General features: G+C 42.9%; 1 protein-coding gene across 18 annotated transcripts in view; it reads left to right on the top strand.

The window, feature by feature from the left end:
* Positions 1–21,529, top strand: part of macf1a (microtubule actin crosslinking factor 1a) — a 192,368-nt gene that overhangs the window by 144,767 nt on the left and 26,072 nt on the right. For all 18 annotated transcript variants that reach the window (XM_068332821.1, XM_068332820.1, XM_068332818.1 and 15 more), the window contains 4 exons: positions 16,340–16,501; positions 16,601–16,771; positions 18,049–18,215; positions 21,087–21,246. In XM_068332821.1, coding sequence (XP_068188922.1) covers positions 16,340–16,501; positions 16,601–16,771; positions 18,049–18,215; positions 21,087–21,246 — 660 coding nt within the window. The remainder of the gene's footprint in view (positions 1–16,339; positions 16,502–16,600; positions 16,772–18,048; positions 18,216–21,086; positions 21,247–21,529) is intronic.

Below are 21,529 nucleotides of genomic sequence, written 5' to 3'. Positions count from 1 at the left end.
TGAAATCAAAAATGACTGCTAGACTCTTCCTGCTGCCAGGATACCACAGACGGGGGAGTAGAATTCGATTAAGGGAAAGATACTGAAAAACAAGACACTGAACAAGAAAGTGTGAGTAGATGACACTGTTTTGTAGGGATTATGGATCTACTATGTCTTTGGAAGAAGGAAAGAGAGACAGAAAAATAAATATTTCTTGTCGACAGGTGTTCCCCCATGAGCAAACAAACAACCCAGTAAAGTCAACAAGTTTCTGCCATCCACCTGTGCTCGTATTTATGCCACTTACATGCATTCAATGGCTTTTTGCCTCCAGACACAGACAGCAGTAAGATGAGACTTTACCTTTTAGGCAAAGCTACACTGGTATTATACATGATTAGCAGGCAATTTAGTGGATGCTGTGATCCAACACTGAGCCAGTAGAGTTTTAGTCCACAGTATGACCCCCTCAGGGAAAATTAAACCACTATTCCAGTTATCCTTGTCCTCCTCTTTTAACAATCTCCACTCCTCCTCTTCTGTCAGTCTGCGCTGTGATTCTCAAACCTGTCGTAAGAGCGGAGGAATGACTAAAAATGATTAGGAGAGGAGGGGCAGATCCACACAAGATCCCGGTTAACCAGATTAGGAGGGGTCATGGGTGGATGACTCTGCTCATCAGTGGGCTTTAGACTGGATGAGAAAATTAAATGAGTAGAAAATGTTCATCAGTCTTTTTGTCCTTTATGCCTGATTGTTGTTAATGTCTTCAGCCTCTCGGTCTCTGCTGCCTGCTCTCCCGTCTCTCTTGGTAGCTGGCCCACATCTGTGAATGTTTGGATTTAAAATGCATTGTGGTCTGTTTAAAGAAGATTGTCAGTTAGCCGCGGGTCGCGCGAGAGTTTGTGAGCTCTGCATATGTGTGTGGGTGTGTGTAGCACGCCAGTGACAAACCCCTTTTGTTTCTATGAAGACGTTTGCCTGGGACGCGGCAATGACAGCTGCAGCGCAACTGACAGAGAGGGGGTGGGTGGATTGAACTGGGAGGGAGGATGTGCAGTTAAAATGAAAGAGTAGAGTATTTAGCATGTTTGACATGCAGACCACGAGCTGCTCTGTGCAACAGTTGAGAAAGGGGAGCTCCACTCGTTAGAGTTAGAAATCTAAAGGCAAGCAAGTGAACAAGAAATAGACAGAAAGCAGACATGCTGTGGTTCACATCAGTGGACTCCTGCCAGACGGCTCTGAGCAAACAGACGGGAGGGCAGGAGGGATAAAACGAAGAGGAAGAATGACAACTGTCTGAGATGTCTGTAACCGTGGATAAAAAGAGATAAACAAGTTCTCTTCCTCTGCACTGGGGCTGCAGGTTGCCACATTTCTCGTTAACCCTCCCCCCTGACTAACTGTTCGGGGGATCCGTGTGGCATCCTAAAGAAGCAGACAGCACCCTCCTCCTCTTCAGTTTTTTGTGCACAGCCCCTTTTCCTCTTGGCCCCTCGCTCTGACACACTCTCCCCAGTCGGATTGGGTTTCAATGAAGGTGCAGACGGGTATGCACAAGTGGAGTCTGTGAATATCACAGACTTTTGTGAGTGTCTATTTCTTTTCCAAGTTTATTTTTTATACTGGCGGCTCTTTCGTTGCTACCATATCTACTTTAGCATGTAACAAGGATTGTGGCTCATCTAGAAAGCTCTGACATCAGAGGAAATTTTGGACTGAACTCGCTGCCTCCATCCTGGATGAATGCTTTTGGAAAAAAAAAAAAAAAGATGCCTCATTGCTGATAAGCCCCTTTCTCTACTGACGCCTAACAGTCCCGCCTCTCTCTACCTCTATCCCTCCCTCCGTTCTGCTTTCTGTCTTTTTGTTTGACTTCGAATCATTTCACACTGAGGACAGTGTTATTTGCTGCAAAGTTGGAAGGGAGTTCCCTCCAGACTATTAAGAGTGGTTTCTAGAACTGTGATGATTGTAGCCATCTCACATAACTACAGTATCTCCCTGGTTTCGCTCTCATCCCTCCAGTTCTTGCAACTATGGGACAGTGAGTTCGTTTTTTTTATTATATTCTACATTCTTGGCTTATGGAAGCCCTCTTTTTTTTTTTTTGAGGTGCTTTTTTAAATTTGTTACTTGTTCATATGATTGTTAGGTGTGATGATCAGCTGATATTCTTTGATAACGTGATAAATCCTCAGAATATCTCTTACTGTCTTCACGCCCCGTCTCCATACCCAGTCTCTCTCTATTGATGCTGAACTCTGCTATTCCTCTCTCTCTTCACCCCGTTTTCCTATCTCATGTGCTTTTTCTTTATTATTTCCTTTTTTTCTGAGGGGTTGAGAGGAAGCCAGAATGATTGGAGCACTTCCTGTGTTTTAATACCAGTTCAGGAAACAGAACAAACGGAGCTGAATTCAAACACAAACAGCAAGAGAGCAGGGAGGGAGGCAGGGTGAGTTTGAGTGTGTGTGTGTGTATGTGTGAGAGAGGAGAGCGAGAGGGAGAGAGAGAGAGAAGAGCTGAGGGGGGAGCAACAAGAGGGCGAGAGTGAGAGGAAAGGAGGGAGATTTTTTTTTAGCAGCTGCAAACCATTTCAGTTGTGTAGTGGCCTGAGAACAGAGACTGGGAGTGAAAGAAAGAGCGAGCAAAGCTTGGAAGGCCACACGTCTGAACGGAAAGAAAGGGAAAAGAGAGGAGAGGAACTGGGATTGCGTGGCAATATGCTTCATCCTCAGTGCGGGTTAAAGAGGAAGGAAAAGGAAGACGGCAAGAAGAACGAGTGAAAAGGACTGGGGTTGTCAACTGCTGAAGGGAAAGACGCTGCCTGCAAAGCAAAGCTTGGACTGGAGGGTCCAAGCTTTGGACTGGAGGGTTGTCTGGGTCTTTGCCCTCAAGTTCCAGTCCCACGACTCACTGCTCTAACCAGCTCGCCTGCCTGCTTTTCAGGCTGGCTCAGGATCCTGCCCCCTTTTTCAAATTCCCCCAGATGCCCTCTTTTACTCCTATCTCCCCCACCTCCTATATCTTTCCTGCTTTCAATCTACTGTATCACCTGTCCCCTGGAGCTGATCTGAGGATGAGACAGAAAGCAAGATAAAAGGAATTAACTGGGATTTCTTCACGAAACATGGACTGCTTCTCTCTTTGTTCTGGATTCAACATTTTATGAACCATTTTATGGATGGTGGAGTAGATTGTTTTTTTCTAACGAGGACTGTTAAGTTGATGATGATGCCTTAGACAATATTAGGGCTTGTCCTTCAGGCACGAAGCCCAAATTTTTTATGATGGGAGGACAGAACAGACAAGGTAAAAGAAAAGCTATGGACCCTCTGAGCACTCACTGGACCACAAAGTTGCAATGAATCAGTAAAGGGATTTTTATATTCATGTTTTTATTGAGTTGTTTTTACCTGCCTCCATACTCATGGATAGACATTTTCTGTATTTTCCTGTTTTTAATTTACTGGATTTCTCACTAATTCTGTCTGCAGGGAACATTTTTTAACAAAGGACGATAAAAGTGAAGCAAATCCATGGAGTATTGTCCTAGTCTTTGCACCCCACGCAGCATTTCTTTTATATAACAGCGAGTGGGATTTCTCACCTTAAAAGGAGACTTATACACTTCCATCCCTGCATCTCACTGAGACTGTTGAAGTTGTCCACAGTGAGGAGAGAGAATGGAGAGGAAGGAGGCAGGTGCCTACCAAGACCAAAAAGGAGTTAAGGAATGAGTTGCTGCGCATCAATATGGAGAGGAGAGCTGCACTTTCTGTGTCGGACAACCAAACAAAGTGGTGTTATTTGGATGGTACTCACCTCATGTTGGACCCTGTGCTTCTCAGAGAGATGGTGACTCTTTCTTTCCCTTTGTCCCTCTGTTCATCCCTCTACCTCTCCCTTATTCCTAGAAGTCCTTCAGATAAACAGCGTTGGTGATTAATATGGTGGTGAGGGGGAGGGCTGTCTTTTTCACTCTCTTGCTGATGTCATACAGCATCTCAAAAAGACCAAGAAAATGCACTGCTCTGGAAGTCACAGGCAAGAAAAGGACATACATAGAAGTGGGTGATATATATATATATTTTTATAATGTGAATTACAATCAAATGGATTGTGTGATTTTGCTGGACTGGTGACATTTTATAAAGCAATTTCTTTTTCACAAAGATCCCTTTTCTGTGTACTATTTTTGATTTAAATTTACTACGCCTGCAACTTAAACAGTAAGATTTTTGTGGTAGCTCACCAGAAGTGTTAAGGACAACATGGGGAAGCCACTAAGCCGTCCGGACTGCTTGAGGCAGAACCCCCGCTGTCTTGGAAAAGGAGACGAGGATGAAGCATACATAGAGGATTGCTATGTCCCCCAGCGATCCATATATGATACTATGCGCATCAATGAACAGATTGACCAAGGGACCAAACTGTGTCAACCTTCTAGGAGTACTTTAGGCTCTGGTGGGGAAGTGAGAGGAGAGGGAAGTACACTCTCCAGCAATGGCACCATTGGAGCTGATTTAGGTGGAGTTTTTGTCTCCAGGAATGCAGATAATATTGGAGTGAAGAAACTAGATGAAAGAGTGATTTTTGATGCCTTAAAGTTGACTGGTGATCCTCAGATAATATCACCACCAGTTGGCATTGTAAGTTCAGGCTTGCCTATTGCCCCATCATCCTCAGGTGGAGTAGCTGCAGTGGTCAAGAGACGTCATCAAGGTGGTGAAAGGAGGGACAATCCGAATCGTCGCTCATGGAAAGCTTTTCTTCCCCCAAGTTATCCAGACTTTGCTGAGAGGCTTGAGGTCTCATCTGTTGAAGGAGCAGAAAAGCGTCTGTCTGGGGCAGGGATTCCTCTCTCTCCTCTTCAGCCCATTACGGCTCACCTCCCCCCTGCCACCCCTACATCATCAACTCCTTCCTTACCTCCTTATACCCCTTCCCCCATATCATCTGCACCCCAAACTCCTCCAGTGTCCTCCTCACCTTCTTTTGGACCCACCATAAGTCCTGTGCCTCCTCCCCATCAACATCCCCTTAACAGGCAAAAGCAGGTTCATTCTGTGCTGCAGAAGCAACGCAAGCAGACCCAAGTGGTGCCATCACCTTCCAAAGAACATTTACCAGCACTCGGGCAGACTGGAGCATCCCAGGCTCCTGGAAATACACCACAGCATAGCCCCAGTATATCCAGACAGGTAGAGATAAAAAGAGAGGGGCACAGACGGACCACCAGTTCTTCTAAAGCTGGAATTAGACTGATCCCAGAGGATCCTGTGGAGTCGGTGAAAACCTCAGATTCAGAGAGGGACTCTCCTCTTTTGGACCCAGACCAGGAGGACAATACTCCCCTCATACCACCTAAACCAGTCTTCTGTCCTCCTACAAAGGCCCGCACCTGGCCTCGTAGTATAACAACAGGGAAAAGAACCCATGTTGGTTTGAGGCACAACTTCCCTGTACTCCCTCCTTTGCCCCCCTTATTGGGTGAGGAAAGCAATATGAATGAAGAGTCACTTTATCTCATAGACCCCCCATCTCCATTCCTGAAGGAGGAGGAGGACTTAGTGTACGGGGGACTGCCTCTCTCCCCCTGTATCAGTCAGGAGGGGGGTGATGAGGGCCTGCTTGGTTGGGGAGCCCAGGGCAGTGAGCTTAGAGAACGCACAGCATCTGAGCTCAAATTTGAGGAGGATGAACGCAGGATACTTGCAGAGCTTGATGAACAAGAACAGGAAGAGTGCAGGAAAATGACTGTGGAGGAAGAGACATGGAAAAAGGAATGGCATAAAGCAGAGGAGGAGAGAGCTCAGAGGGAGGAACGAGAGTGGGAGGCAGTTCTTAAATTAGACAACAGGGACATAATTGACCAGTCTTGGGATAGGGAGACATTGGAATCAGAGAGGTGGGATTTATCTGGCTCTTCTGGACATTGGCCGCTGTTGACTCCTCCAACAGGGTTTGGTGGCTCCGGGGTACCTAGTGTCTCACCCTGCCCCAGCTCAGAGGCTGAGTCAGATGACCTCTTCCTTGAGCTAGAGAGGCAATGTCAAGAGAATGAAGGAGAGGAGGGGGAGGAGATGAGTGTAGACCCCGAGCCTTTTGATCCATACACCCTTCCTTGTTTACAGGAAGAGGAAGAGGAGAGAGAAGAAACAAACACTGTTTGGGTAGATTTTGAAGGAACTCTTCCTATAGATGCAGTTGACTCTGTAGAGTCTGATAGCATTGTACCAAACCTAGAGAATATTACAAAAGACTCAGATTCAAATTTCTTTGATCACATGAAACGGATTACAAACTTTGACTTGGCAAGAGCGCAAGATTGTGAAAAGGAACATTGTCTCATTGATGAGGAATGTGATGTTGACTGCAATGGGGATAAGACAGAGGTAGAAGATGAGGAGACGAGTTTCCCAACAGACTCTGCTCTTGGTCAACAACTGGAGTCAGACTCTAGTGGGGTCCACGTGTCACAACCTGACAAAACTGGTATTAGTGACATGACTCAGACAGAATGTGAAAATGGGAAGCATGGACAGACTGAAGTAGACCCAGACAGTGGGGCAACCTCAGACCACGATGGTGAGGATTGTGAACATAGAACATCCACTCCATCTCAAAGCCCTTTGAACCCTTATGCTGGGGAGGTGGAGCAGTTGGAGGAGGACATTGAGCAGGATGCAGGAGAACTGAAAGAGGAAGATGAGTTAGGAACAGAGTGGGACATGTATGACCAATCTGAGCCAAGTTTTGACAGTAATGAGGGAGTTCTCGTCAACCACTTTCTTGGACCTCTTCACACAGTAGAAAATGAAATTAACACTGAGTGTACACACAATTTTGACTTTGAAAACATCTGCCAAAATTATCCATCACCGCTTTCTGCAGGAGTATCTGGTGACACAGATGAGAAGGGTTTATCTTCAGAAACAGATGAGGTTTCTGGACTGGACATGCATGAACAAGGTCCAGATCTGGAAACTACAGCAGAAGTGGAAAGTAGTACTCCAAATTCAGACTCTATTCCTATTTCACATGCTCATTCAGCACCTTCTTTCTCTTTAAGTCAGTCACCATCTCTATCAGATTCTCAAGGTGCTGGGCTAGATGCTAAACACTCAGAGACATTTGTGATGTCAGATAGTTTTGTTTACCTGGCTGTGTCTTTGCCTCCCCATTACCCAAGTGACTGTCCTCCATCTCCACTCGAAGACTCGATTCCCCCAAGTCCTGTAACCAAACCTCCATCCTGCATGGACCCAGAAGTGGAGGGAACCATCCTTTCCCCTGACAGCTTTGTTTACATGGCAGCACCTGAACGTCTCCTGCCTGGCCCGTCCGATGTCTTTTCCCCCTGTGAGGAGTCTCAGGAGCTGGATTTAGACTCATACTCTGAAGGGACCCAGTCTGGGATGGATGGGATAGAATTTGTCCTTGGGTCTATGGCAGGAGACAGTGACTGGGAGTCAGATGGTTCTACACTGGACTTCCCTTCAGTCATGTACACAGATCATGTGTTAGACCAACTTGAACCAGGCTTGCTACAGAGCTTATTTACTCAGACTGAGGCGTGTCACCCACTGGCCTGTAAGACCCAAGACGACAGACTCCAGCCATTGCCCACAGCTTGTCCCACAGACTCCGTCTTAGAGTCAGGAAGGAGCTCTAAAGCAGAGAATGAACCAGTGTCTGTGTTACTAAGTTCCTTCACCAACATTAAAGCAGAGGTATGTTCTCTTTTACGTTATCTGTAAATTATTTACATTATATGTATATTCATGTTGTGAGCTGATGTATTTTGACCAAACTTTTGTGCAGTTGCTATAGATCGAAGGCACAATTGAGTGAACTGAGATCATCCACTTAATTGTGTACCATGGGAAAAGACTTAAAAGAAAGAGTATGCATGTGGGAGGTGGTTTACTTGCGTTTTTACTTTAATATATTCAGATTTTGTATATGTTGTACCAATCCAGAGTGATTTGTAACATAAATAAATACCCAATTAGAGAGAATAAATTCAGTTAAATCACAGAAGGGGACTGGTAAATGAGCAGAAAGGTTGAGCAAAAATCTTTTTTTAGCAATGACTGCATTTAATGTGGACATGTAGACATGTAGAGGAATAGCATGGATAAAGAACTGGGTCAGGTATCTGAACATTGTACACAACTGATGTACACATAGCATGGAAAAAGCATGCCTGTCGGGGGGGGGGGGTGTACAGATACCATAATTAGCTAGTTGTCTTTGAGTTGTAGGGCTTTAAATGTAATTCGATTCTCAGAGAGAGGGTGCTACTTATGGGAAACCAAGCCTCTGGGTCACTCATTGTGTGTTCATATGGTGTGTGTTTGTTGGAGGTCAGTCATAATCTACAGTGCATAGACATATTTGAGATTGATCATTTTTGTGAAACTAAACGATCTGTGTGCTTATTTTAATTGATAAAGCGCAAAGTTTTTCTCATTTAAAAATTACGTTCACAGAATCCTGCGCTTCCATACAAAGACAGATTCTGGCCATATGTCAGCAAACCTCTGTCTTGTTGAGATGACTTCTGAGGAAGTACAGTGTTTGTCTAGGCTGCTTGTTTTTAAATAGTAGAAGGTTTTTTTGATGATCTACACACTTTAGGCTGATTTCTGTAATCACTGATGCTGTATAATTATTGATGTTATACACATTGATATTCAATAAATGCTGGAAGATTAGCCTTGCATGGAACCTTCAGTGTTAATCTGTGTCCAACATACTGTAGATCGATGTACACCGTGTTTAGTTTGTGAGTTAGCTGAACGTTTCCTGTTTTGTGCCTCAAAAAAGCAACGTCATTGTGTGATGTTGGAAAGTCCAACTCCATTTCACTCAAGTTTAAGCTATTATTAACATGGAATAAACACAGTGACCTTTTATAGCCCTGTTGTCGGGGTTTCATGTCTGACAGAGAAAACTTGATTGTTTTTCACTGAAGGACGTCATGACATTTGAGGCCACTGATACACCTGATCCTAGTGCCTATGGTGCAAACTGTTCCTTTTTAATTACATCATACCACTCATTTACCCTCCCCTGTATTGGTTTGTCACTACATTCACTATATGTGTGTTTGTGTTTCGGTAGTGAAATTAATATACAAATTTTTGTGTATTAAAGCATTATCACTCCTCATCTGTCTGCTCTCTCTCCCTTTCTCTTGCTTCTTTCTGTCTTCATAACATCACTGGCTTTGGCATAATGTAATCAGATGTCAAGTCCACTGAGCCTTGGACTCAGAGGAATACAGCTATACACGGTGCCATAGTACAGAGGGTCTGTAATCACATTGGACTTGATAAGGGAGAAAAACATTTGATTGTCAGAGAAAGGAACATTTTGAAAGAAAACAGTAGAGGATCATTTTGTAATTTTAGATAGTTGTTGCTGTTTTGGCAGCATAGTAGATAGTAGTTGTAAGTACTAAGAAGAAAGCGCTATGTACATGTACGGTATCTATAAACAAGATACTAATCATTTCCTGAAAGGAGGTGACTAGCAGCTCATGACACACTTTCTCTGAAAAGCATTTTAAGGACTCATTGCTGTGATTCTGAAACGTGGAATGAGTAATAGTACTAGAACCAACCGACCACAGAAGCAGTGGGTCAATTTTTTTTTCATTTATTTTGTTCATGACTGTTTGGAAAGTTTTTGGTTACACATCTTAAAAGGACACATGCCCTTAGCGTGAAATCCCCCTTTTCTCAGCCAGGCCTTTCCTCCCCATCTTCCATACTTGAATGCTGTGGCTGCTGTGATAAGAAGGTGAGAGGTAAATACTTTTGCACTAAATGGGATTGATACCTCTGTCAACAAGGCTACACAAAGCATTTGTGAAGTTGTCAGGAGAATAAAATGTAGATATCAGATGAGAATGTGCCAGGTAACACTACAAATGTGGGCTGGACTCAGTTGATAGTCCTGTTGTTTTCTGACTTTTGCATGCCTCTCACTAATCTCCCTTTTCATTCCATCTTTATCTGAAAGCTGATGGAGTGTGCATTAAATTTTATTAGTTCTATTATTTCCATTTAAACCACTTGTAACAAAGTGATCACAAGGAGAGGATACACACTACAAAACTTCTCTGTAGGAATTTACATAAAATAAATTGGTTAGCTATGGTTTCTTGGACAAAAAGTGGTTCAAGCCTTTGAATAAGTAAATTGAAAAAGGAATGAACGTATCAGATTTTCTTAGTCTCCATCGCTCCTTACAAGCTCACTAATCTTCTGTGACTACTTACTATGATGAGTTCATACTGCAGATCATGAACTTATTTTAATAATGGGTAAAAGGAAACACTGGGATTAATGTAGATCCAATTCATAAATTTATATAATTTATAAATCCCATTTATAAATGTGTGGCTCAGAGAGAGAGAAAGAGAGGAGATGTAAGGGTGGTGGCTTATACACAGAGCATGGCTGTTTTGTTTTAAATGTTAAAGCTCCTAAAAAAATCTCAATTTAAGTACAAAAACAATTTAAAATATACTGTTCCTTTATTTTTATATACTGTATTTGTATATTGAAAGATAGGGGTTGAAGCAGTGTGACAGACGAAGAGGCAAAGAGAGAACCAGGTGCCTCCAGGTCTGGGGCATATTTATCCTTTGATTGATGTGATAATTCTGGTACTGAGCATCTGCCTCCCGGATGAATCTGGGATGGATGGAAAGAGAAGGATGGGGACGTGCTTAATAAAACAAACATGAAAGCAGATGCAGGAACACATTGATCTCGCATTGCCATTGAACAGAGATACAACTAAAATGCAAAGGACATAGATCAAATATATATTTTGCAATGATTTTACATCTGTTTGTGTCTTTGTCTGTATCTGCATCAATCCTCCTTGCTTATGGTAGCATCAGCAAGAGTAGTGGTCTTCTATTACCCATCAACTTGTTCAACAACTCCTGAAGACCCCAAAAATATTTGTTTTCTAAAAAACTTAAAAAGCGCACCAAGCATAAACAGCATGATTTGTCTGCAGGGCTGCCTGTGTGAAAATGCAGTCAAATCTGAGTGATATAGGAAGTACAGGATATAACTGAACTTTTATGAACACCTTAAAACCGATAGAAATGTGTGACATGAGGCAGAAGATGCAAACAAGGAATGCCATACCATAAGAAAGCTAAAGTTTATATGAACAGTCTGCTGATGCGTTTCTAGTGACATGTCTCTGTGTGATCAGTCTGTTTCACAGGAAGATGTTGAGCTGCACATTGATAACATTATTAAAAGAAATGTTTGTGTTTGGAAAATATTTTTTTCCTTTCGGCTTTTCCCTTCAGGGGTTGTCACTGCGAATCAATGTCCTCCATCTAACCCTGTCATTTGCACCTTCTTCTCACACCAACTACCTTCATGTCCTGTTTCCCTACATCCATAAACCTCCTCTTTGGTCTTCCTTTAGGCCTGCTGCTCTATCATCCCTAAAAGATATGAGCACATGCTGGTGCAATTGTAAAGGTGAGGAGCAGAGGGTAGCGATGTTTGAGCCAGTACGCTTTGAATACGAGCCACATTTGCATGAGATTTGCATTTCCTAGTTGATGTTCAAACGAAGACACTGTCTTCAAATGGGATTCATTAACCATTAACCCTATCATGCCTGTGTTGGTCAATTTGCGGCTTAAAGAAACACCTTCCTGCCAAAGTTGTTTTCCCTGTTTTCTTTGGAAACAGATTTCTGCTCTTTCCTTCCTCCCTTCACTTCTCATTCCATTAAAAAGAGAAAGGAAGGAGTGAAGGAAGGATGACGGTTGAAAGCCAGGAAGAGAGTGAGGGGCAAGGAGAAGGGTTGGAGAGGAGGTGTGGGCATAAAGGAAAAGCAAGGGACAGCAGTACTGTTCCTGTCTTCCATATTGCTTTCAGGAGAATAGCTTTAGTGGTTCAAAATAATTAAATACTCGGCAATTCAATTTTCCCTCTGGTTTTCTATTTATTGCCTGCATACATCAACTCTTCAGTTTTAGAAAGAATTACCTTTCTCTACTTGTCCCCACATATTAGCACACCAGCTTTGTTTCACTGTCTCTTCAGTCCAATTTTAAGCCTTTATAACAACTGGAAGACCTCTGGCGCTGGCTATAAATCTATATGCAATTTCCAAAGCATGTATTCCCAGCAGAAAGCTGCCATATCTCCATGTGCTGTCATGTGTAATTCTATTTGTATTTGGAGCAACATATTCCTACGCCATTTAGATTCAGATTTTGATCAGCCTCTGTTAAATTTTGCAGTTATTCCTCTCTTGAATATTACTAGCTTGACAAAGGAAAAGTTCCAAAAATTTTCAAAAAGTTTCATGTTTAGTTACACACAGAATCACAGATTCAGACACCAAATTTAAAGTTTTTAACTTTAATGTTTTCATTGTTGTCTTCTTCTCAAGGTCTCAGCCCAGCAAAGACATGAGATTATGTTCACAAATTTTATTGCCGTTTATGTCACCCCATCTGTGCGTATGCTGTTGCAAGGCAGAATCACACTCATGTGATTCCTATTAAGTATTTGACCTGATTTTCACCAGTGAGAAAACTCGCTTCCATAGTCCCATAACAAAAACCGCATCATCTTCCAGAAGAGGTTTTCCCACACGAGACATGTCTTTATTTTTATCATTTATGATCCTCTCTGATTTGAATTGAAACACTTCCAAAAAGTTGATCTCACATAATGTCTGAGCTCTAATCAGAACTCGGCAACATTTAATTGAAAATAGGATCAAACACCCACACTGTCCTGGTGATGCAAATTAGTTTGAACATGAAAATGAAAACTTTGATCTTCCCAAGTATTACAGCATCCTGTCAAACTGATGTATGTTTGATGAGACATATCAATACAATTAGTAAGCCTGTGTCAGCCACCCACTTCTGTTCCCCAGCTTTATCCATATCTACTTTCATCCCTGTTTTTTTTGTCACCTGTCCACACTGAACGGCTGAAGTGAGAAAGGCAGCACAGTCCAGAAAATGTGAAGAGGCGAGGCTGTGAGATGAGTGATCAGGAGGAGGAGGGATGGCAAGTATGGTGGTGATATCCAGTCAGCTCATTTAAGAGCCTTGCGTGTGTTGCTGCGTGCTGACTGAGGTAGGGAAGAATGACAAGTATGTGGGACATTTTCCAGAGCTCTGGTTTCTGGAGTCAGCCACGCCGAGCTTGTGAGGGGGAGAGGGAGCAGAGAGGTCGGCTGAAAGAGAGACAGAAAGAAAAAGAGAGAAATCACAGAGACAGGAGAAGAGGAGGAGGGAGTAGACTGAAATTTAAGAACACAGAACCTATAGCAGGTTTATATCCACCCCTGGTGTATGTTTAGATGATGAATGGGTGTACTTTCCCTGTTTTTTCCTCTTCTGCTCCCCTCTATCTCCGACACACACACCAGGATAAGGCAAAGGGTGGAGTGGGTCATGGCTGCAGTCATTGTTGTTCTGGCTGACAGACTTCCTGTTCCGAGCAGCTCTGACGCCCATCACCACCACACAGCTGTGTCCAAAGTGGACAGGAACACAAAAAGATATTCTCATTCATGTTAACCTCGCACAGAAAGAACGCCAGTAGAGTTTATGTGTGTACATTTATACATCACCAAAACACACGCAGTTTGCATCCGAGTCTGACATCTATCACACACTTTCTGTCTAAATATATGCATTTGATGCAATGACACACACACACACACACACACACACACACACACACACACACACACACACACACACACACACACACACACACACCTTGGCATTGAGGACCTGTAGTTTGATACCATATTTAAACCAGATGAGCAGAAACCTATAAAGCCTCTGATTATGACCCTTTTTATTGTGTTCCAGCCCCACATCCAGCTCTGTATTTATTCTTCAGGTCTGTAAACATACTTGACACTTCATAAATCCAAATTTAAGGCTTTGAAAGCTTAAAACACATTTGGGCTTGATTTTGTGTTTGGCTGTCAACACAGTGGAAACCTAGGTGTCTATGAATATGACCACAAAGAAGTGTGTTTATATTTAATATGATGTATTCACCTTCTTATTTGTGCAGAATTTTATTCTGCCACTGTTTGATGTAATTTGATTTTTTCATGGTGATAATAAAAGTTTAACTTACTGAGGTGTGTGGACAGTCTGGTTCAGGTTCTGTTTCACATCCACTGCTATGCTGTTAGCTGGCTGCTAACAAGGGGTCTCGGGAAGGTTTTGATGGAGCATCAGGTACTATATTACTTTTTTTTTCTTTTTCTTTTAAAAAAAAAAACTTATCAAACTCACATCATTTTGTTTTGTGGTGAAAATTACTTGTTCAAGTAATTTCATTGATTTGTCTTGACTAGAGGAGGGAAGAAGTACTGTATTATTTCATTGTTGGACACACAGAACTGTGAAGCATCTTCCAGGCCATAGTGGTATTTTTCTGAAAGCCAAACCGATAGCTATTTTCCCCAGGGCAAGGATTTACCAAAATCATGTGTGTGTCTGTCTGTGTGTGTGTGTGTGTGTGTGTGTGTGTGTGTGTGTGTGTGTGTGTGTCCTAAATGTGCACATGTGACTATTTCTGTGTGTCTCTTTCTTGCTCTTTGTGTGGCCAGTGGGTTTGGCTGCTGTAGATTTTAAACCACCAGGCTTAATTCTCCCTCTGTGGGCTCCTCTAACCGTTTCATTTTGTTGGTGGTTTACGGTGGTCCTACTGGTCAGGGAATTAGTGGAATAACATGAAATAAGTTGTTCTGTGGATTTGACAAATTGTTGAATAGAGGAAGATATTTTACAGGAAGTTAGCAGAATGTGTGTTTTTTTTCTCACGTTCACTGCCAAAGTTGCTGGTTTAGAGTATTTTTCCTCCACAAACGGACTAACTGTAGGAAGAACTCCAACCTCTAACCCCCATGAAAAGAGTGTGAACAAACCAGACGGGAACATTTTCATAATCAAGTATACCTACACATATATATCTGATATAACATAATTACATCCCGCGAAGGGATGATGTACTGTATTGTAATTGTCAGTGTTTGTGTGTTCGTCATCCGTTTGTCCGTCCACCAAATGTCTTCACAACCGTTGCAGATAGAAAGATGAAACAAAAAGGACATTACTCAAGCAGCAATGGGGACGAAAATGACATGATGACTTTGACCTTGAGAGAAGTAGGTCAAGGTCAAATTTCAACTTTTGTACATTTATTGGCACATATCTCAGGAACCAGATAAGATAGAAAGATGAAACAAAAGGTGTTATATTCAGGGAGGCAAGAGGATGAAAATTAGATCACAACCTTGACATTGAAAACTGGGTGAAGGTCAAATTTTCACTTTTATACCTTTTTAGGTACACATAGGTCAGGGTAAAATTTTGAATTCAGGGGTGTTGCAGGATGTTGCAGTCTCTCACTGCCTTGTTTACTTGAATTCTGATTTCTCTTGTTTAACAGAACCATTTTATGTTAATTTTTGTCAGACATGACTCTGACTGCTCCCTTCTAGTTGAAGCCCCTCCAATATTCAGCATGAATTTTGTCTTAATATAAATATTCATCACCTGAATTTTTCCCATGAAATTATATTTCATTGCTGCTTATTCCACAATATTGCAATCTTAATTTAACTTAAATTTTATTGAATATAATTTTTTCATATATTAATTTTAATCTGTAAATAGATGAAAATATTAATTATTATTAGATTAATAATATTCAGTACAATCCTGTGAATTTCTTGGGACCCCCTCTGTTTTAGCTAAAGACCGAGTTGTGACTGTGGGCTAGAGTTTTGGTTGTCTTTAGTGTCGGTGGCTGCCCCTTGTGTGTGTGTGTGTGTGTGTGTGTGTGTGTGTGTGTGTGTGCGCACGCGCGCGTGTGTGCGTGCGCACGTTGACTATACATGTAGGTTTACTAAGTGTGTGATTGAGTGAAGGTTGTGTGCACCCATGCGAGTGTGTTAGTGTACTCTGTAGTGTGCACGTGTTGTCGACTCAGCCTTTTCCAGCCAGCCCCTTACTTGCTTGTCTAACCCCCTAATCCCTATAATCCCCCTTCCCCCTGCTCTTCTTTTCTCCTCCCTCCACCCTCATTTCTGACATTCCCTCCATCTTCCACTACCTCTGTATATCTGTCTGTTTCATGTCCTCATATCCAGTTGCTTCTATATATACATTATGTTTCAAATTCACTTACAGTTGTTGTCACACAGATTGCTGAAAAACAAGTATTTGAAAGCAGTCTTATTTTTTCCTGCCTCTTTCTTTGGTCCATTCATGTTGATGAACTGTTTTCTCGATCTTCTCCAGGCTGTGGAGAGAGAGCAGGTGGACAGCATTCAACCAAAGCTTCAGCATGTCAATGCGGTGGGTCAGGGTCTCATCCAAAGCGCATCCAAGCACACTGACACCCAGGCACTGGAACACGATCTGGAGACCACCAACCTCCAATGGAACTCCCTCAACAAGCGGGTACGACTCAATGAGTACATCCAGTAGTTACACTGCTACCCAACCCACTGACTTGATCTTATTGACAGAATATTATGAGTTCTGCTCTCCTGACCTCAGGTGGCCGAGCGGATTGCCCAGCTGCAGGAGGCTCTGTTGCATTGTGGAAAATTCCAGGATGCCCTGGAACCACTGCTGAGCTGGCTGAGCGATACAGAGGAGCTGGTAGCCAATCAGAAACCACCGTCCGCCGAGTACCGCGTAGTCAAGGCCCAGATCCAAGAACAAAAGGTACAAGGAGAAAAATCCTCTTTCACATGTAAAAATATGAGGAGAAATCTTTCTATTTGATTAAAAACCTTATCAAAGCAGAACTGAGGTCTCTCTCTGTAGATCATCAAGGACATTTTTTGACAGTGAATGTGCATTGATCATCAAGCAGTTGTTTGAGCTCTTATTTACTGTCGCCTACATCCTCCTGTTTCCTCTGAAATGTTGTGTCAGTTTCTCTATAAGTGGATTTGAATTTTTTAGAATTTTCTTATTTAAATGTTTTCCAAAAAGTAAGCTTTCATTCATGAGATGATCTGAATTCAGACATTAGTGGCATGTCCTCATTGTCCTTCAGATAGAAACAATATCTTTTGAAAGGACAAACACTTCCACTCGCTCAACAATTTATCTGCTTGGCATCCAAATGGTCCCAGTTGACCTTCTGCCAGTCAGACTGGTACAAAAAACACACACAACATGCATGGTGGATTTAAAAAAAACTCAAACACAGTTTTCCTTGTTTATCTAGCATTCACTTCCTGTATTTGTGCACATGAGCATTTCAGCTTAGGCCAGCGATCAATCACATGTGTTTGCATCTGTAACAGAGTGTTGTTTCACCGTTTGAAAGAGAAACACAAAGCAAAGTGCATTCTGGGGGAACCCAAAAGGCAAATGAAAGCAGACTATGGCAACTTTCAAAGTAGAAAGTACATTAATGTATGTTTGATCTTAGTTAGGGAAGTAGTTAAGAGAAAGTCAGCCTGCGAGGCTTATAATTTTTGAATGGCTTACTTTTATTAAATTTCAAAAAATGTACGTGTAAAGGGTCAGCACACTGTCACTTGACCGATTGGTGTGTGTTTTAAAGAACTGATAATTGTACTGTAATTGTCAGCATTTGTGTGTTCGTTCATCCATCCGTCTGTCCATTTGTATGTTCAACAATTATCTTTGCAACCTTCACAGATAGAAAGATGAAACAAAAAGCATGTTATTCGGGCCGCAAAGGGGATGTAAATGAAATGACCTTGACCTTGAGAAAACTAGGTCAAGGTCAAATTTCAATTTTTGTACACTCTGGAACTGGATAAGATAGAAAGACGAGGGAGAAGGCCAGTGTGAGTAAGACCATAGATCAAAGCTAGTGCTTTGACCTACCTATGCACTAGCTTTGATCTATGGTTTTACTCACACTGGCCTTCTCCATATGCACTAGTCTATGCATTAGTCAGGTAAAACAAGAGTATTCTCTCAATCTTTTGTAATGGAAATGTTCCTTTATCTCCCTCCAGCTGCTCCAGAGGTTGTTGGACGATCGCCGTCCAACCGTAGAGATGATCCGTGCAGAAGGAAAGAGGATTGCAGACACAGCAGAGACTCAGGATCAAGAGAAGATTCAGATTCAACTCCAAAATCTGGCGGAGAGATGGACTGACTTGCTTGATAAAGCTGATGCCAGGTAAGCACACTGTAGCCGCAAGAGGGCACAAGCCACTGTAGCCGTAAGAGGGCACAAGCCAGTGTCTTATTGTGCTGGTCCCAAGCCCGGATAAATACAGAGGGTTGTGTCAGGAAGGGCATTCGACGTAAAACTTTTGCCAAATCAAACATGCACCTCCATACCGGATCGGTCGAGGCCCGAGTTAACAGCGACTGCCATCGGTGCTGTTCACCTGCAGGGTGCCGGTGGAAACTGAACTACTGTTGGTCGAAGAAGGAGAGGAGGAACGTGTGTTCGCAGGAAGCGTAACGCCAAGAGTATAGGACTGAGAGTAGGGGCGTTGAATGTTGGATCTATGACAGGAAAAGGTTGAGAGTTGGTTGACATGATGAAGAGGAAGAAGGTAGACCTACTGTGTGTCCAGGAGACCGGGTGGAAAGGTAGCAAGGGTAGAAGTTTAGGAGCATAGTTTAAGCTGTTCTATCATGGTATAGATAGGAAGAGAAATGGAGTAGGAGTTGTCTTGGAGGAGTTTGTTAGGAATGTTTTGGAGGTAGAAAGAGTGTCAGAGAGATGAGTCTAATGCTAGAAATCAAAGGTGTGATGTTCAACGTTGTTAGTGGGTATGCCCCACAGATAGGATGTGAGCTGCAGGAGAAGGAAAAATTTTGGTTGGACTTGTATGAAGTGATGCATAGCATACCTAGAAGTGAGAGAGTTGTCATTGGTGCAGACTTCAATGGACATGTTGCAGGACACAGGTGATTAGGAGGTGATGTGCAGGTTTGGTATCCAGGAGAGGAATGCAGAAGGACAGATGATGGTTGACTTTGCAAAAAGGATGGAAATGGCTATCGTGAATACTTTTTTCCAGAAGAGGCAGGAACATAGGGTGACCTATAAGAGTGAAGTTAGGAGCACACAGGTAAACTACATCTTGTGTAGACGGTGTAATCTGAAGGAGATCAGTGACTGCAAAGCAGTGGTAGGCGAGAGTGTAGCCAAACAGCATAGGATGGTGGTGTGTAAGATGACTCTGGTGGTGAGGAAGATGAAGAGGGCAAAGTCAGAGCAGAGGACAAAATGGTGGAAGCTAAAAAAGGGAGAGTGTTGCGTGTCCTTTAGGAAGGAGTTAAAACAGGCTCTAGGTGGTCAGGAGCTGTTTCCAAATGACTGGACAACTACAGTTAATGTGATCAGGGAGACAGATAGGAGAGTACTTGGTGTGTCATCTGGAAGGAAAGTAGATAAGAAGACTTAGTGATGGAATGAGGAGGTACAGAAATATATACAGAGAAAGAGGTTAGCTAAGAAGAAGTGGGACACTGAGAGGACTGAGGAGAGTAGACAGGAGTACAGGAAGATGCAGCGTAAGGTAGGTGGCAAAGGCCAAACAAGAAGCTTATGATGACTTGTATGCTAGGTTGGACAGTAAGGAGGAAGAGACTGATCTATACAAGTTGGAAAGACAGAGAGATAGAGATGGGAAGGATGTACAGCAGGTTAGGGTGTTTAAGGATAGGGATGGAAGTCTATTGACAGGTGCCAGTAGTGTGATGGGAAGATGGAAAGAGTACTTTGAAGGAGCTGATGAATGAGGAAAATGAGAGAGAACAAAAACTAGAAGAGGTGGCTGTTGTGGACCAGAAAGTAGCAAAGATTAGTCAGGATGAAGTGAGGAGGGCATTGAAGAGGATGAAGAGTGGAAAGGCACTCGCTCCTGATATACCGTACCTGTGGATGTATGGAAGTGTCTAGGAGAGGTGGCAGTAGAGTTTCTGACTGGGTTGTTCAACAAGATCTTAGATGGTGAGAAGATGCCTGAGGAATGGAAGAGAAGTGTGCTGGTGCGCATTTTTAAGAACAAGGGAGATGCGCAGAGTTGTGGCAACTACAGAGGAATAAAGCTGATGAGCCATACAATGAAGTTATGGGAAAGAGAAGTAGAAGCTAGACTAAGGGCAGAAGTGAGTATTTGTGAACAGCAGTAGGGTTTCATGCCAAAAAAGAGTACTACAGATGCAGTATTTGCTTTGAGGCTGTTGATAGAGAAGGACAGAGGGAGCTGCATTGTGTTTTTGTAGATCTGGAGAAAGCTTATGACAGGGTGCCCAGAGAGGAACTGTGGTATTGTATGAGGAAATCTGGAGTGGCAGAGAAATATGTTAGAGCGGTGCAGGACATGTATGAGGACTGTCAGACAGTGGTGGGGTGTGCTGTAGGTGTGACAGAGGTATTCAAGGTAGAGGTGTGACTGCATTCGGAATCAGCTCTGAGCTCCTTTTTGTTCGCTATGGTGATGGACAGGCTGACAGACGAGGTTAGACAGGAATCTCCATGTACTATGATGTTTGCAGATGACATTGTGATCTGTAGTGAGAGCAGGGAACAGGTGGAGGAGAAGCTAGAGAGGTGGAGGTTTGTCCTGGAAAGGAGAGGAATAATGGATAGGATCAGGAATGAGTACATCAGAGGGACAGCACGTGTTAGAGGTTTTGGAGATAAAGTCAGAGAGGCCAGACTGAGATGGTTTGCACATGTCCAGAGGAGAGATAGTGAATATATTGGTAGAAGGATGCTGATTTTTGAACTGCCAGGCACGAGGCCTAGAGGAAGACTAAAGAGGAGGTTTATGGACGTGAAGGTAGTTGGTGTGAGAGAAGAGAATGCAGAAGACAGGGTTAGATGGAGGCTGAAAGGGAAATCCGAAAGGAGAAGGAGTGTCATGTTGGTCTTTTATGATCATTCTGGCTCAAGGAAAGACAGGGCAGCTGTGTGGCACAGAAATAGGTCCCAGTTGGGGTAAAAGCAATAAACTTTCAATAAAAGCTCTCCCCCTTCTCCCACTCCTCATCTCTTATCTTTGCCCCCCATTTTCTTGCCCTTTAGGCAGAGGCAGTTAGAGGAGCTGCAGGTTTTGGCTCTCCAGTTCCATGAAGCTCTGGATCCATTGGGAGAATGGCTGAGTGCCACCGAGCGACGCCTGAGCTCTGCAGAGCCCATGGGAACTCAGACAGCCAAGATCAGCCAGCAGATCATCAAACATAAGGTACTGTCAGGCTCCGGTGTTACCAAGACCCTCCCCTGTTTCTGCTTCCAACTAGAGAAGTACCCCAACTCCCAGGTGGCTAAGTCTATAGGAAGGTGCTCAGAAGAATAAAGGCTGGACTGTTGGATACAAGAACTCCCTTGAAGACTTACATACCTATACCATATAATGTGTTGTTAATCAAGTTCTGCAGTCTGTGTTTGAACTGAAAAGAACAAAAAAGTGTCGCTTATAATCTCAGTGTAACTGAATGAGCAGGTGGAAGCACATAACCTAAAAAGCA

This window comes from Antennarius striatus, chromosome 14, assembly GCF_040054535.1.
Source record: "Antennarius striatus isolate MH-2024 chromosome 14, ASM4005453v1, whole genome shotgun sequence".
NCBI classification, from domain to species: Eukaryota; Metazoa; Chordata; class Actinopteri; order Lophiiformes; family Antennariidae; genus Antennarius; species Antennarius striatus.
The sequence above is the reverse complement of the archived record's forward strand: the minus strand, read 5'-3'. Positions and strand labels throughout refer to the sequence as shown.